The sequence below is a fragment of the Benincasa hispida genome, chromosome 5 (genome assembly GCF_027475165.1).
Source record: "Benincasa hispida cultivar pf3 chromosome 5, pf3_genome.v1.1, whole genome shotgun sequence".
Classification (NCBI taxonomy): domain Eukaryota; kingdom Viridiplantae; phylum Streptophyta; class Magnoliopsida; order Cucurbitales; family Cucurbitaceae; genus Benincasa; species Benincasa hispida.
Window position 1 is genome coordinate 62,220,933 of NC_143482.1, and position 14,176 is coordinate 62,235,108.

The 14,176-nt window shown below is 32.1% G+C and overlaps 1 protein-coding gene across 2 annotated transcripts; it reads right to left on the reverse strand.

The window, feature by feature from the left end:
- Window positions 1-6,133: 6,133 nt before the first annotated feature.
- LOC120078469 (FMN-linked oxidoreductases superfamily protein) lies at window positions 6,134-11,743 on the reverse strand. 2 transcript variants are annotated; one of them, XM_039032735.2, is made up of 10 exons: window positions 11,310-11,743; window positions 10,894-11,010; window positions 10,550-10,786; window positions 10,054-10,303; window positions 9,680-9,936; window positions 9,019-9,291; window positions 7,907-8,188; window positions 7,373-7,493; window positions 6,766-6,935; window positions 6,134-6,657 (listed from the first exon to the last, which is right to left on the reverse strand). In XM_039032735.2, the coding sequence occupies exons 1-10, from the start codon at window positions 11,598-11,600 to the stop codon at window positions 6,559-6,561; spliced, it is 2,097 nt and encodes a 698-aa protein (XP_038888663.1). In that variant the 5' UTR covers window positions 11,601-11,743; the 3' UTR covers window positions 6,134-6,558. The 2 variants fall into 2 exon arrangements, with proteins under 2 accessions (XP_038888663.1, XP_038888664.1); XM_039032736.2 differs by lacking the exons at window positions 6,134-6,657; window positions 6,766-6,935 and having other exon boundaries at window positions 7,476-7,755; window positions 11,310-11,741.
- Between the last annotated feature and the right edge of the window lie 2,433 nt (window positions 11,744-14,176).

Genomic DNA, 14,176 nt, shown 5'->3' on the forward strand with positions numbered 1-14,176 from the left:
AATTGGATCAAATTATTATTTTACCCTTGTAATTACATCTAACGTTTTAAGTACCACTGATCCCTCTAATGAACAAATAGTTCATAGTCCAACTATAAATTAATCCCTCGCGGGTCAGTGAGAGGGTGGGGCCTCATTGTTCAAGACTCAGAATCAACACAAAAGGGAGTAATTCATATACTCACCCTAAAGACGAGAATGAGTGGATTTCATCTTGTATAACGTTTTCAACTCCCTACTCAAATAAATCCTCAAAATGGTAGGCTTATTGAGTCCGCGAATTCGGTCACTCTCACCCATACAGATCAAAGGGTTGTGCTATAAACAGAAGTTCATAACTCACTCAGGAGTAAGGTTGTCATTTATGGTCCTCCTATGAAATGTAATCTCTTCAATTAACGTTGTTATAAAGAGAGATTAATCATTTTGCGATCTGGTCTTATACAAGCTCTTTGTATAGGATACCCCCACTCGTATATCTCCACATGAACGATTAGGACACATCGTTTGTAACATTTTACTGAATGACTACCAGTGACAGTTTCTATGCGAAAGTGGGGATCATTCCCAATTTTATTTTTACAGAATTCTAAAATTACATAACATAACAGAGATGCATTATCAAACCAAATTTTACAGCATGCATTTGAGGGTAAAAGGGAAAGAAATATACATTACTTTGAAGCCAATTTCTTCATGTTACCTCGAATAGACCCCGATCTCTTCTTTGATCAGGACACCACCACAAACTGGAACCTTTTGTATTCTCAAGGGTTGAGAATATGGCAGGAGTTGTGGGTTTTGCCCAATATTTGGAAGAGAGAAGAAGAGGATGAGAGGGAAAGAAAAAGGTTTTCTTCTCTATAAATTTTTACAAAGAGAGTTACCCGGAGAGTTCTCAAATCCACAATTGGTGAAAGAAGATGACTGAATAATCCTCCCAACCACACACTACACATTTTATTCAAAGAAAAAATAGGGGAGAGAGTTGTAACTCCCTCCCTTTAATTAAAATAAAATTAAAATTAATTTAATCAAATTAAATTAATAATGATGATGATATATATATATATAATAAGGTATATATATAATAACTACCTTATTATATATATATATATACACACACTATATGTTATATAAAATATAATACATAACATATAGTTTTTATATTGTATCAAATACAATATAACTTATAGTTTTATTTTCTCTCAACAATACATGACATTTAACATAAATCATATTACTAAAATCAATTATATGAATCTCATCCATATAACTAATATTTGAATCATATTCAAAATTTAATTCCTCTCAACTCATTATGGTATTTAATATAAATCATATTTATATTAAATTTAATTATATGAATCTCATTCATATAATTAGTATTGGAATCATATTCAAATTCCTCTCAGAATACTTTATACTATAATATATCAAATATATTATATTAATTATATCATATATTTAATTAATTTAATCAATTATATCATATATAACTAATTCCCTAAATAAATTTGAACACTTCAAATTAATCCAAAATTAATTCTCAATTAAATCCCTGTTGAGCTACAGAGGATACCTTATGGACCCGTAGATTGAAGCTCCAATGGTGCTTGAATAATTAAACAAACTCTTTAATTAAATTATCCAACTTCCATTTACTATCGGTCACTCCACTGAAAACCAACAGTTGCACTCTTCGTACTACAGATATATTTTGTGTCCATTAGATATAACCAATCAATAGCTTATCCATCTACTACAAATCGTTTAGGTTATTACTTAAACAAGATCCACCTGTATGTCTCTACATATTTATTTAAATTACATAAAAATAACCTAGGATCTTAGTTTATTGGATTGAGCGTATACTCATAAAATAACAATTATTTTATTAGTAACAATTTGTTTATACAATGTTTACAAACTACGAGAATACAAGATATTTAGGACACTAATTCCAATATTTACAACCTTTGTAATAATTAAAAAATGGGTCGTATCCGTAGTATCATCAGAATAAGGCACCCAACTTTATCCATATATCAAAGACCATTTAGGTTATTACTTATGAAGGACCTGTGAGGTCCACTGCGAAAACGGGGATCGTTCCCAATTCCCAATTTTCACCGAATGATAATTTACAGTATAAATTAATATACATTAACATAAAATTACATTATAAATTAATATACATTAACATGAAATTACAACATGCTTAAGAAAAGAAGAGGAAGGGTTAGGAAAACACTTACCCTTGAAGAACAGCTTCTTCACGTAATTTCTCCTCTCCGGTCACGAATAACCACGATCAAGAACCCTTTGAAGATTACAAACAATAAATCAAAGGGACACCACCAAAAGTAAGTCTTCTGTATTCTCTGTAGGGGATAAGAATTACAGGAGGTGTGGGCTCTGTGTTCTTTTGGAAAGAGGGAGAGAGATTTGAGAGAGGAAATTTCTCAGGGATGAATTTATATAAAACTTACAGAACCAGAACCCTTTGTTCTCACTTGGGAAGAAGAAATAAATGAATGATACGTCAAAAACCAACTCCCCTTCTCCATACATTTTGAGAGAATTAAGGGGAGGGAAGTTATTTCCCTCCTTTTAATTTTAAAACTTAAAATTAAAATTAAAACTAATTTAATTTTAATAATTATATATATATATATAGTAACGAACTTATTATATGTATATATAACTATATGTTATATCATATATAACACATGACTCATAGTTTTTATATTGTATCAAATACAATATAACCTATAGCTTTTATTTCTCTCGATGATATATAGCATTTAATATAAATCACATTTATACTAAATTTAGTTATATGAATCCAATCCATATAAATAGTATTTCAATCACATTCAAATATTTAATTTCTCTCAAAATAAACTTTATATTATAATGTATCAAATACATTATATTAATTATATCATATATAATTAAGTTAAATTAATTATATCACATATAATTAATTTCCTCAATTAATTTGAACAATTCAAATTAATCCAAAATTAATTATCAATAATCTCTGTTGAGCTACAGATGGGACCTTATGAACTTATAGATTGAAGCCTCAATGGTACTCGGATAATTGATTAAACTATTTTAATTAAATTATTCAATATCCATTAACTGTCGGTCACTCCACTAAAGACCGACAGCTACACTCTTCGCACTACAGATATATTTTTGCGCTCATTGAACATAACCAGTCAACAGTGCGATGACCCTTTCACAAATTGCTTCTAAGTACAGTTAGGTCAAAATTACCGTTTTGCCAATGTAGTTACATTTAACTCCTTAAGTACCATTGATCCCTTTAATGAACAATAAGTCATAGCTCACTATGACCAAACCCCTCTCAGGCCAAGAAAGGGTATGGCACCACATTGTTCAATCCCCGAAATCAGCCCTTAAGGGAGCAATTTATCTACTTAACCCGACATTAGGGAATGAGTGAATTTCGTCTTATGTAGCTATGTTCTCAACTCTCCAATCAGATGAATCCCCAAAATGGTAGGCTTGTTTGACTCGGTGATCTGGCCACTCTCACCCATACAAATCAAAAGACCGCCTTCATAGGCAGGAGTTCACAACTCAGGATTCAAATCATGTCACCTATGGTCATCCTAGTGAAATGTAAGTTTCTATTATTAACAGTGTTATATAAAGAGACTATTCATTTCATGGTTCGGTTTTATACAAACTCTTTTATATAGAACACCCCCGCTCACATGTCTCCACATGAATGATCAGGATCAGATCATTTGTAGCACTTTACAACAATTGTAATATCTACAAAGCGGGTCATATTCGTAGTGTCAATAGGATATAGTATCCAGCCTTATCCATCTACTACAGACCATTTAGGTTATCACTTAAACATGATTCATCTGTATGTCTTTTACATACATGTTTAAGCTATACAAGATAACCTTGGATGTTAGTTTATTGGTTTTGTGGGTTAATGGTACTAAATGTTAAATAAAATATCTCATATTTTATTAAATAAAAAAATCATTTGTACATTACAATTACAAACTACAAAACCCACAAGATTTAGGGCATCAACCCCAACAACTTAAACATGATCCACCTATATGTCAACCACGTACATGTTTAAGTTACATAAAATAACCTCGAATTTTAGTTTATTGGATTGAGTTAATGCAATCTAAGTGTCGAATAAAATAACTCATTATTTTATTAACTGAATAATTCATATACAAATTACAAACTATGAAAACCACGGGATTTAGGGCACAAACCCCAATGTATCAATGAGACTTCTATCAGTTTCTATACACTTATAAATTTTTATCATCCTCTATCAGTCTCTATCAAATAAAATTAAATTTTGCTATTTTGTGTATATAGTTTTCTTTATTTTTCTATTTTTGAAAATCTACCTACCTGTATATATATATATATATATATATATATAATTTTACCTATATATACATATCATTATCTTTCATTTGCATTATATAACTAAAATAAATACTGTCAACCATATATATCACCTTTTTTTTTTGTTATATCGTAGTTCTTATTGTTTTTTTTAAGCGTAATATTCAAATTCAAATTTGAAATAATATATAAAAATTAGATAAATCGTATTAATTTAAAAAGATATTTAAATTGATAAAAGAAAATATGTTGTTTAAGTCCAAATTATATTAAATTAATTGTAAATTAACAATTAGTCTCAAAGGTATTCTTTGAACTTTATATAAATACATCTACAGTTTATAGATCCTACGAAATAAACAAAGTTATTAAAATATACCCAGATATCCGTAAAAATATATCTATAAAACAAATATGGTTATCTAAAGATTTCGGTCGTCTACGTTACAAAAAAAAAAAAAAAAAAAAAAAAAAAAAAAAAATCTATTTGATAGATTCTTAAAACTTCTAATTTTATTTTTAATAGGCCTCTAGCATTTGAGAAGTGATGTTTCAAAAAAATTATTTGAAAAATGTCTAATAGTTTTTGGAGTTTTCAATTTTTTGTTTAACCGCAAGAATATTCCACATATTTTAAAATTTACACGTATATAAAGCATAAATTTGAAAGTTGTCTTATTAAAATTTAATTTTATATTTAATAGTTAGTTAATGTTTAAATTTTTTAATATGTTCGAGAAGCTATTAATCAGAAAATTAAAAGTTCTTAAATTATTTTTTTAGTTTAGAACTAATAGACTTTTTAAATTTCAAATATTTATTAAACATATTTTAAGGTTTAAAAATTTTTAGAATTAAACTTGTAAGTTTATAAGCTAAGCTTATCACTTAATTTTTTTTTTAATTCTATTTATGCAGGTGAACTTTTAAATTGGTTCCATTTTAGTTCAAAATTTTTAATATACCTATTTTAATTTCTAAACTTTAAAAAATGACCATGCAAGTCCTGCTACATTATTTTCCACAAAATGTTCATTTTCCCAATTCTCATCTCTAAGCTATGCAACTTCAAAACATGCTCATATTTCTATTTTCTTTAGTACAAATCATGCTCAATAATGTGTCATTAATTCATTGAAGCCAAAACAAATGTAAGAATAAAAAATTATGTTGAGACTGGAAATTTTTAAAATTTTAGGAATAAAAATGAAATAAATCTAAAAGTTCTTTTTCCAATTAAAATAGAAATATTAAAAGTTCAAAAGACAAAAATAGAGCCATTGTAAAACTTCAGGAGTGAAATTGGTAGGCTTAATTTCAATTACAATTTCCGGAGCCTTCAAAAGAGGAAGAAAATAAAATGAAGCAAAAATAAAATAAAAATATTCATTAAATTCAAATTAAAATAAATATATGCAATGACACGAATTAACAATTAACCCACATTTATCAATCCGTAATGATGTATAATTATAATAGAATTCGATTGATCTAATAATAGGTCACAATCACAAATATAATTAGATTGTTTTTTATCACATTTACTTAAAATTACGAATTTATCACATTTATTGTTATCATTAATATTTAGGATCAGACTAACAATAATGATAAATACAATAACACACCTAACAAGTTCATAATTAACATATTGTAATCATAACAAAATAGTAAACATAACGATGTCAACTAATGGGTCTCATAATTTTGAAACACAATTGGATTGATCATCCTCCACACCTCAATTGGATTGTATTCTTTTATTACAAACGTAAAAGTGAACCCCGCATTTTATTCGATTACAGAACATAGGAAAGCAACAAATATAGTCGAATAGAGTCCACTTTTCAAATAATCATTGATTTACTAAAATAAACGTATCTTAAATGTAATAATTTAACAGCTGTGCAGAAAGGGCAGGCCAACAGATTTGTCCTTTTTTTCCTAATTACTGCAGCAGATTTATGATGTAATCGGAACATAAATATATAAATAATTTGTGAGAAAACTAAATTAGCTCTTCAGCCACTTAACTGGCGATGCACGCGGCAAAGGCCTTACAATACTCTGCATCAGCAATGGCACCAAGAAGAGAATTGCAGCGATCATCTTTGTAGTAACGAATCCAAATTAGCCATTTTCAGCTCGGTCGTAGGCGTTGGACTTGTGTTTGGGTGCGAACGAGAAGCCATCAGGAACTTTACCAAGCAACATCTCTGAGATCTTAATCTGCAAAAATGGGAGGAGATTACAATTCAAGTTGATGGTTTGATTTCTCACCTTGCAATTGAAAGGTATTAACCAGCCAAAATTACTGGTGAGTTATAAAAGTGTTACCCAGTCAGCAGCAGAGTCAGAGGACATGAGCGTCTCGAGGTCATCACGGCCGAAATACGATGGTGGTCGCCAGTTTAGACGTTGGGGAACAACATCCAGAAGACCAACGGGAATATATCTACATGTGTAGCTAAGCCATTCCAATAAGAAATGCCTTGTCGTCTCAACACCTGCAGATTTAATATAGAGGGACAAAAGGATTGCATAAAAATCGACCGAAGAAGCCCACGGTAGCAACAGAATGCTTTGCTGAATATTTAAATCAAATTTCTATTGGCTGTCGAATATGCTTTGAGAATAAATAAGTATTTAGTAAATTTTTAATTTTAAAAGCGAAAAAGTAGAATAAAATAGGAAAAATGAGAATCTTAAAAAGTTAATTTGAAGAGTCATTTAAGAAGTCAATCCAAAAAGCTACATTACAAATCAACATAATTTTGATTTTTTTGGGCTAAGTAATAGTTAGTTTAATCAACCACTGGAACAGTTAAATTCTTCACGTAATCACTTGTAACGCCTCCAAAATCAATCCCAAACGGAATCTTAGTCTTTTGTTGAATAAAACGTGTACATCAGTATAACGAGCAACAAGCAATAAGTGGCATACCTTTTGTGTCGGATCCCCAATGCTCAAGCCCAAAATGAACAAAATCCTTCAAGATGTTTAGCCGCTCCCCTGAAGTGATGTCCCAGTTTCTCTGTTCCTTAATTTCAGTAAATAACCAAGGCTGCAAAAGACAACAGATGATATTAAGAAATATTCATAGATATCTACGTAAATCAGAAAGTGCGACATCGATATTGTGGTTTAATTGATATCCTTGATATCTTTTATAAACACTCGTAAAATTAAAAAAAAAAAAATGCAAACAAAAACAAAAAATCATCTACTAATGCCAAAATATTATAAATACTAATAGTAAGATCTATTACCAATTTAAATAATTTTTATGATTTACATGAGCTTCCCCCAATATTTTATCAATATATCTGCAAAATTTGAAATTCTGATAACATCAATATTTTAATCCTTCTCCAACTAAGTCGAAGCTTTGAAACAGAAAATCGAATAAAAAGAGATTGTCAAAATCGAATAAAAAGAGATTGTCAAAATCGAATAAAAGAGCATTAAACTGCAAACCTTAATCAGTGCTCCTCTAGCAATCATGCATGTGGCTAACTTTGGACCTTCGTCCCTATGTCGATTCCAGTCTGAATATGAAAATACGTCCCCGTTTCCTATAACTTGCAGAGATTCAGGAGCCAACGAGGAACAACGATTTATGTATTCCCAGTCAGCAAGCTTGCTGTATCGTTGCTGACGAGTCCGGCCATGAATGGTTACAGCACTGGCTCCCCAGTTACCAATATCTGCAATAAGTGAATCGATACGGTTTTTCCCTTCAAAGTAGCCTGTCCGAACCTAGTTGGCATGATAGTACGATACAAATTGAAAAACTTGGGGATCAAGAAAAATAACCAAAACATAGATTACCATCCTAAGTAATAACAGTTCCCGTTCCCCCCTCATTTCCCCCTCCCCAAAAAAAGAATATGCTGGCGTTCAAATTCAACAATATACTCTCCACTACTATACAAAACTATTTCTTTTTTTATTTGGGATAGGAAATAAACACCATGCATTCATCACTATATAGAAGTGAAATTAAAGGTGGAGCTACGACTATGATTAGGATTGGTAACAGAGTCGGACGTGGGGAAACTGTCCTCGGCGCTTGGGAGAAATCCACCCCATAACCTATGATTGCAACTACCCAAAAAGATATGGTCATTCTATTTGGTACTTGCATTCTATTTTAATGGAACGTGTTTTTTTACCCAAAAAAGGAAATTGAAAAAACGAAAACTAAAGATCTTTCGTCACTAAAACAAACCAACTGGGAGAGCAGCTTCACATATAGAGTGGGGAAAAAAAAGAGGAAAGGTGGGAGGAAACCATAACTGGTCTCTGACTATTCCTTGTAAGACTATGAATTAAATGATTTCACATTTTTCTCCATATTACAAATGTTAATCCTCCATTAGGCTTTTTGCCTCTTAAATTCTCAAAAATATTTATCTGACTCATTTTCTGTTTTAACTTTGCCCTCCTAACCAATTCATGTTATAAATTTAGGATATTATTAAGGAAAAAAGAGAAATGTAAGGAGTGTGCCCATTACTTCAGTTAAGAGCAACTTCACCAGTTAATTTTGGTCATTCCATTGAAATATGTACATAAGACTCAGATACCTTAATTGTAATGGGTGTATCCACAATTCCCGAAGCTGCTTCTACTACACTTTTCATGCGCATTGGCTTTGTGAGAAGAGCTGATCCAGCACCCTTATTCACAACAATGTCAATTGGGCATCCCATGTTTATGTCGATGAAGTCAAGCACACATTCTTTGTTTATAAGTTCCACAGCACGTGAAACTGTGTCCGGATATGCACCGCATATCTGTACACCAAATAGATCTTCTGAGGAATGTCGTCTCAACAATGCCCATTCTGAAGCTTGACCCTATACCACATGAGTAATAATATAAAAGAAGGTTTCATTAAATTTATCTTACAAAGTATGAAATGGAAACATCATTAAGTAGTAATTGTATTAGAAACATGCCAAATAAAGTACAATACAATGATATTTAAGATCAAAATGAAAAAAAGCCAAACCATGTTTGATAATATAAAACTGCACATCTAGAACTGAAAATGTTGTTGCATATTATCATAACTAAATGCCTAACCAGTGGACCTTATCACAAACATACAAATGATTCGTTATGCAAGAACATACAAATGATTTCAAAACCAATAATTTGGAACTTGGTAGCTAGCTGATGCTAATCAATTAAGGACCCTTTACTGATATTAATTTCTGTAGATCCATGGAAAAGCTGTACAACCTGCAAAAGATTGGTACACATTGCCATTTCACCGCATGTCACATCTGCTCCTAAAACTTTGCAAACTCTTCTAAAGGGAAGATTCCCAACAGTGGTCAGAGGGGCAAGATACAGCTTATCTCTAAAATCAATAAGCTTTTTTTCACGGGGATGTGGTTTTAGACTTGCATCACTATCAAGAAGTACACTGTCATTCATAACTTCAGACTCGATTGGTGTATGGCCCTCACCAATGGTTTCATCGATCATACGTGCCCCTGTTGAACACATGAAAGTATAAATAACAAAAGGAAGATGAAAGTATAAGATAAAGTACTTGCACATAAACATCTCTGAACAAAACTAAACGGAAAATATAATATAATATAAACCACCATTGTCAACTTGATCAGAATGGAAATTCTCTGAAGACAAAGATTTTGATTTCTTCAGGGGTCGAGATTCATCAGATGAAAATGTTCCTTCTTCCTGCTCATTTTCTTCTGGCACTTTCACAGAGATCTCTAAGTCAGCATCCAAGTCGTTGTTCACTTTGCTGCAGCATGTTCTGTCTGCAACCACAATGTCATTTGATACAGCATTTTCCTTATCTTCTTTGACCCTCAGTTTTGACTTTCCCTGAGCCTAACAGTGCCAAAATTACGTCAATGATTATGCAATGTAAACAGACTACATTATGGGTAACAGATTAGGAAATGCATTAGAGTATATTCCTTAAAAGCTGTAGCCTCTTCACCCCTTATCTCAAGATGATACATGGACAGGATTTATGTAACATTTTATCGTGAGAAGAAATCAAAATACAAGTGTCATACCCAATGACAAAGAAAAAGGTCTCAAAAAGATACAAAGTACGCTTTCTGGTCATACCAAGAGCCCAAGTTCTTTGAGTTTGGAATCAGCTTTGGGAAATTTCATCTTGTTTTTCCATAAGAGCTTTTGAACATCTTTATTCAATCCATTCATTTCAGAGCATTTCTTCAAAGTAACTGAAGAACCAGCAGGAACACCTTCCTTATGGGTCCCTGCAAATCTACACGCTAAACCGTAGGGGCAAAGTTGTTCAGCACCACTGAAGGGACACTCTCCATCGAGATCAGCAGGTTTCTAAGATCATAAACCTCTAGTCAAAAATAAAGGTAAAATCACAAATTACTTGGAGACAAATTTTGATAGACAAAAATGGGCTAGAAGTGAAATTTACAATAAACTACCTGAGATTTAAAGGCTTCAATATCATGACTAAAGCGGCATTTATCACTATACCGACATGAACTAACATCTCCAGTCTTCGCTATTTCAGGACACAAGTGGCGAGTGGACTTCTGTTCCTGTAAAGATTAAATCCGATACTCATAATCTGTACTTATCGAAGAGCCTATACTTTTCACTTAGAATAATTTTTCTTCATGAAATCAACAAAAATATACAGCGATACTCATCACATTTATTTGTAAGTATTTGTAGTGTTCAAGTTAGTCGTAAACCATCAATTCCAGATAGGAACGTATACTCCAAGCTACATTCCATTCAAAACAGTATCCGGCAAAGAAATCCCACAGTGCAAGTTAAAATGACGTAAGTTAACGAACACTACAAGAACACAAAGCGATATGAATAACAAGTTAACCTGACGTCGTTCTCGTTTCAATTGACGTTTGGACTTCTTCTCCTTCACCAAGCCGGACGGAGCAGGTTTATCATCACTGTCACTCTTAGCGGTGGAAGTGGCATCCTTCACGTTGTTAGAGGATGATGACCTCACTGGCGGAGGGCGAAGAAACTCCCGCTTAACAGGAGCTATGGCCTTGGCCACCAGTTGTTGAGGCGTCAACTGAGTTCCGTTGTCGGCCGAGTGAGAAACCGGCTCCTCGGAAACCGCCGTGTCGTCGAGGAGCTCCGCCGTAACCGAGTCTTCCATTGGTGGGGGAGTGTGCTAGGGCGAATGCGAACGAGCAACTGAAAGTGGAAAGTTACGTCAAAGGGCTTCAAGAAGTTGGACTTGGACCATGGAAAAATGGCGTGGATGGCCTGAAAGAAGAGGCCCAGATAGTAAATGAGTACGTTTTTTAAATCAATAAAAGTGCTCTTATGTTTATGTTATCATGGTCTGAAATTACCATTTTAATCCCAAATGTATTCCTTCTCTTTTCTTCATTTTGCAACGTCTCTCTTTTTTTGGGTTTTTTCTTCTTACTTTTTTTTTCTCCTTTTTTACAACTCTTTTTTGCGATTCTTTTTTTTTCATTTCTTCTTCCGTTCTTTTTTTTTCCTTTTTCTTTTATGTCTTTTCTCTGCATTTCTTCTTCTATTTTTCTTTTCTTTTTTCTACATTTCTACTTCTTCCTATTTTTTTCTTTTTTGCATTTCTTTGCATCAAGCATAGAGCATCATGTGCTATACATCAAATATCGAGCATTGTGTATCGTGCATCGATATACAATGCTCGAGCATGGGACATCGTATATCATGCATCGATACATAATGCTCGAACGTGGAGCATCATATATCGTACATGGAGCATCGAGCATCGTGCATGGAGTATCGAGTATCGATTGATCATAAAGTATACAACATAAAGTGTACAGTATAGAACATGGAGTGTCATGTATCGTGCATCGAGTGTCGTTCTCAGTTGCAAGCGCACTGGTGGTTTTTAAGATCGAATTGGTAAATTCAGAGCAAGTAGAAGACCACTTTTCATTCCCTTTTAAAAGTACCCATTTTTCATTAGAGCCATTAAAAAAGGGTCATTCATCCCGCGGACCCCTTAAACCACGTTAGGGTTCGATTTCATTTTTAGCTTCTAATAAGTCTAATTTAAACTCTTCTTTGACGACTTTTCTTGTAGAAGTAACTATAAATATACATTTTTGTCTTACGATTTCAAAACATTACAATTTTACCTTTGAGTTTTGAATTTTGCTTATTATAATTTAAGTATAAAATAGTAAAATATAAATATAGTAGGTTTTTTTAAGGGAAAATGCATTTATTACGCCACAAGGAACAGATGAACAACATCAAGAACAACAATAGTAAAAAAATTGATGGAGGGAAAGAATTGAACCAACTCCCAGAGAGGGAATTGAGCCTAGCTTTCTTAGCCAACTTTCAGCTAAGAAATCACATTCACATTTAACAAATTTCACTTTACATTCCATAAGGGTTTGCGATATATCCCAGATTTCAGTCAGTCAGCATACACATTCATTTAAGGAAGAAGAAGATCCATTGATCAGATTTGAAGCTTCAAGACAGTCTACTTTTACTTCAACGTGTAGAACATTCATACTTCTGGCAAATGGAAGGCCTTCAAGAATGGCCAAAAGCTCAGTTAATGGCGGAGAAGAAGAGATATCTCGACAATTTACAGAAACAGCTTCGTAAAAACCTTATTATCTCAAATTATAGCACTCCATCCTCTCATTTCTAAGCTGCATCTACATTGAGCTCGAAGAAACCACTTACTGGTGGAGTCCATTTAGGTTAAATATATTATGTTAAAAATCACTTTCTGGTGGAGTCCATTTTGTTTAAATATATTAGGTTTAAAAAATCACTTTTTGTTTCTAAACTACGATAGAAGTAACAATTTAGTCCCAGAAATTTGGTTTATAATGATTTAGTCTTTATACTTTCAATATTGTTACTATTTGTCTCTAAATTTCACTATGTAACAATTTAATCCTTGTACTTTACAATTTGTAATGATTTAATCCCTATTGTAGAAATTAATATTAAGATTTAATGAGATTTACATAAATAAATTGATAAACTTATTAGAGACTCATATTTATATAAAATACAAAGTCTGCGTCATAAAGTAATAAAATTTGACATCTAATTTTGATAACAATTTTTTATGTCAATGACTAAATTGTCACAATTTTGAAAATACAAGAACTAAATTGTTACGTACTAAAGTTTGGGGACTAAACTATTACAAAACTGAAAGTATGAAGACTAAATCGTTACAAATTAAGGACTAGATTGTTATTTCTATGAAAGTTTAGGGACCAAAGTAATTTTTAACCAATATATTGTTATGATTGCCTTATTTTAGTCACCATACATAGAATGATCAGAACATAACTACTACATAGAAAAGTTCACTTGATCGATTTTATGGAGTTGGAGGGCAAGGAAATAAAGACCTACCAATATATTTTCCATAATCTTTTGATTTAACTATGTTCCTTTGATTCCAAGTAAAATTGTTATGCGTGGGATGAAGAATTTATTCGCTTCATGATTTAGATTGTACTTGAGTCCTTGAATTTTCCAATTAACGTTTTAATTCCTAAAGTTTCAAATAGTCTCGTTCTTGTCCTTACAACACTCCTTATCCTTCCCATAGTTAATTATTTTTAGAACTCATGAATCTTAAAATTAGTAAATTTTTAATAACTTTTAACTTTGAATCCTCTCACAATTTCATGATAATTCTTATTAGGTTAGAATCCTTCGGTAAAAGTGTATATAGTGCAATCTCCA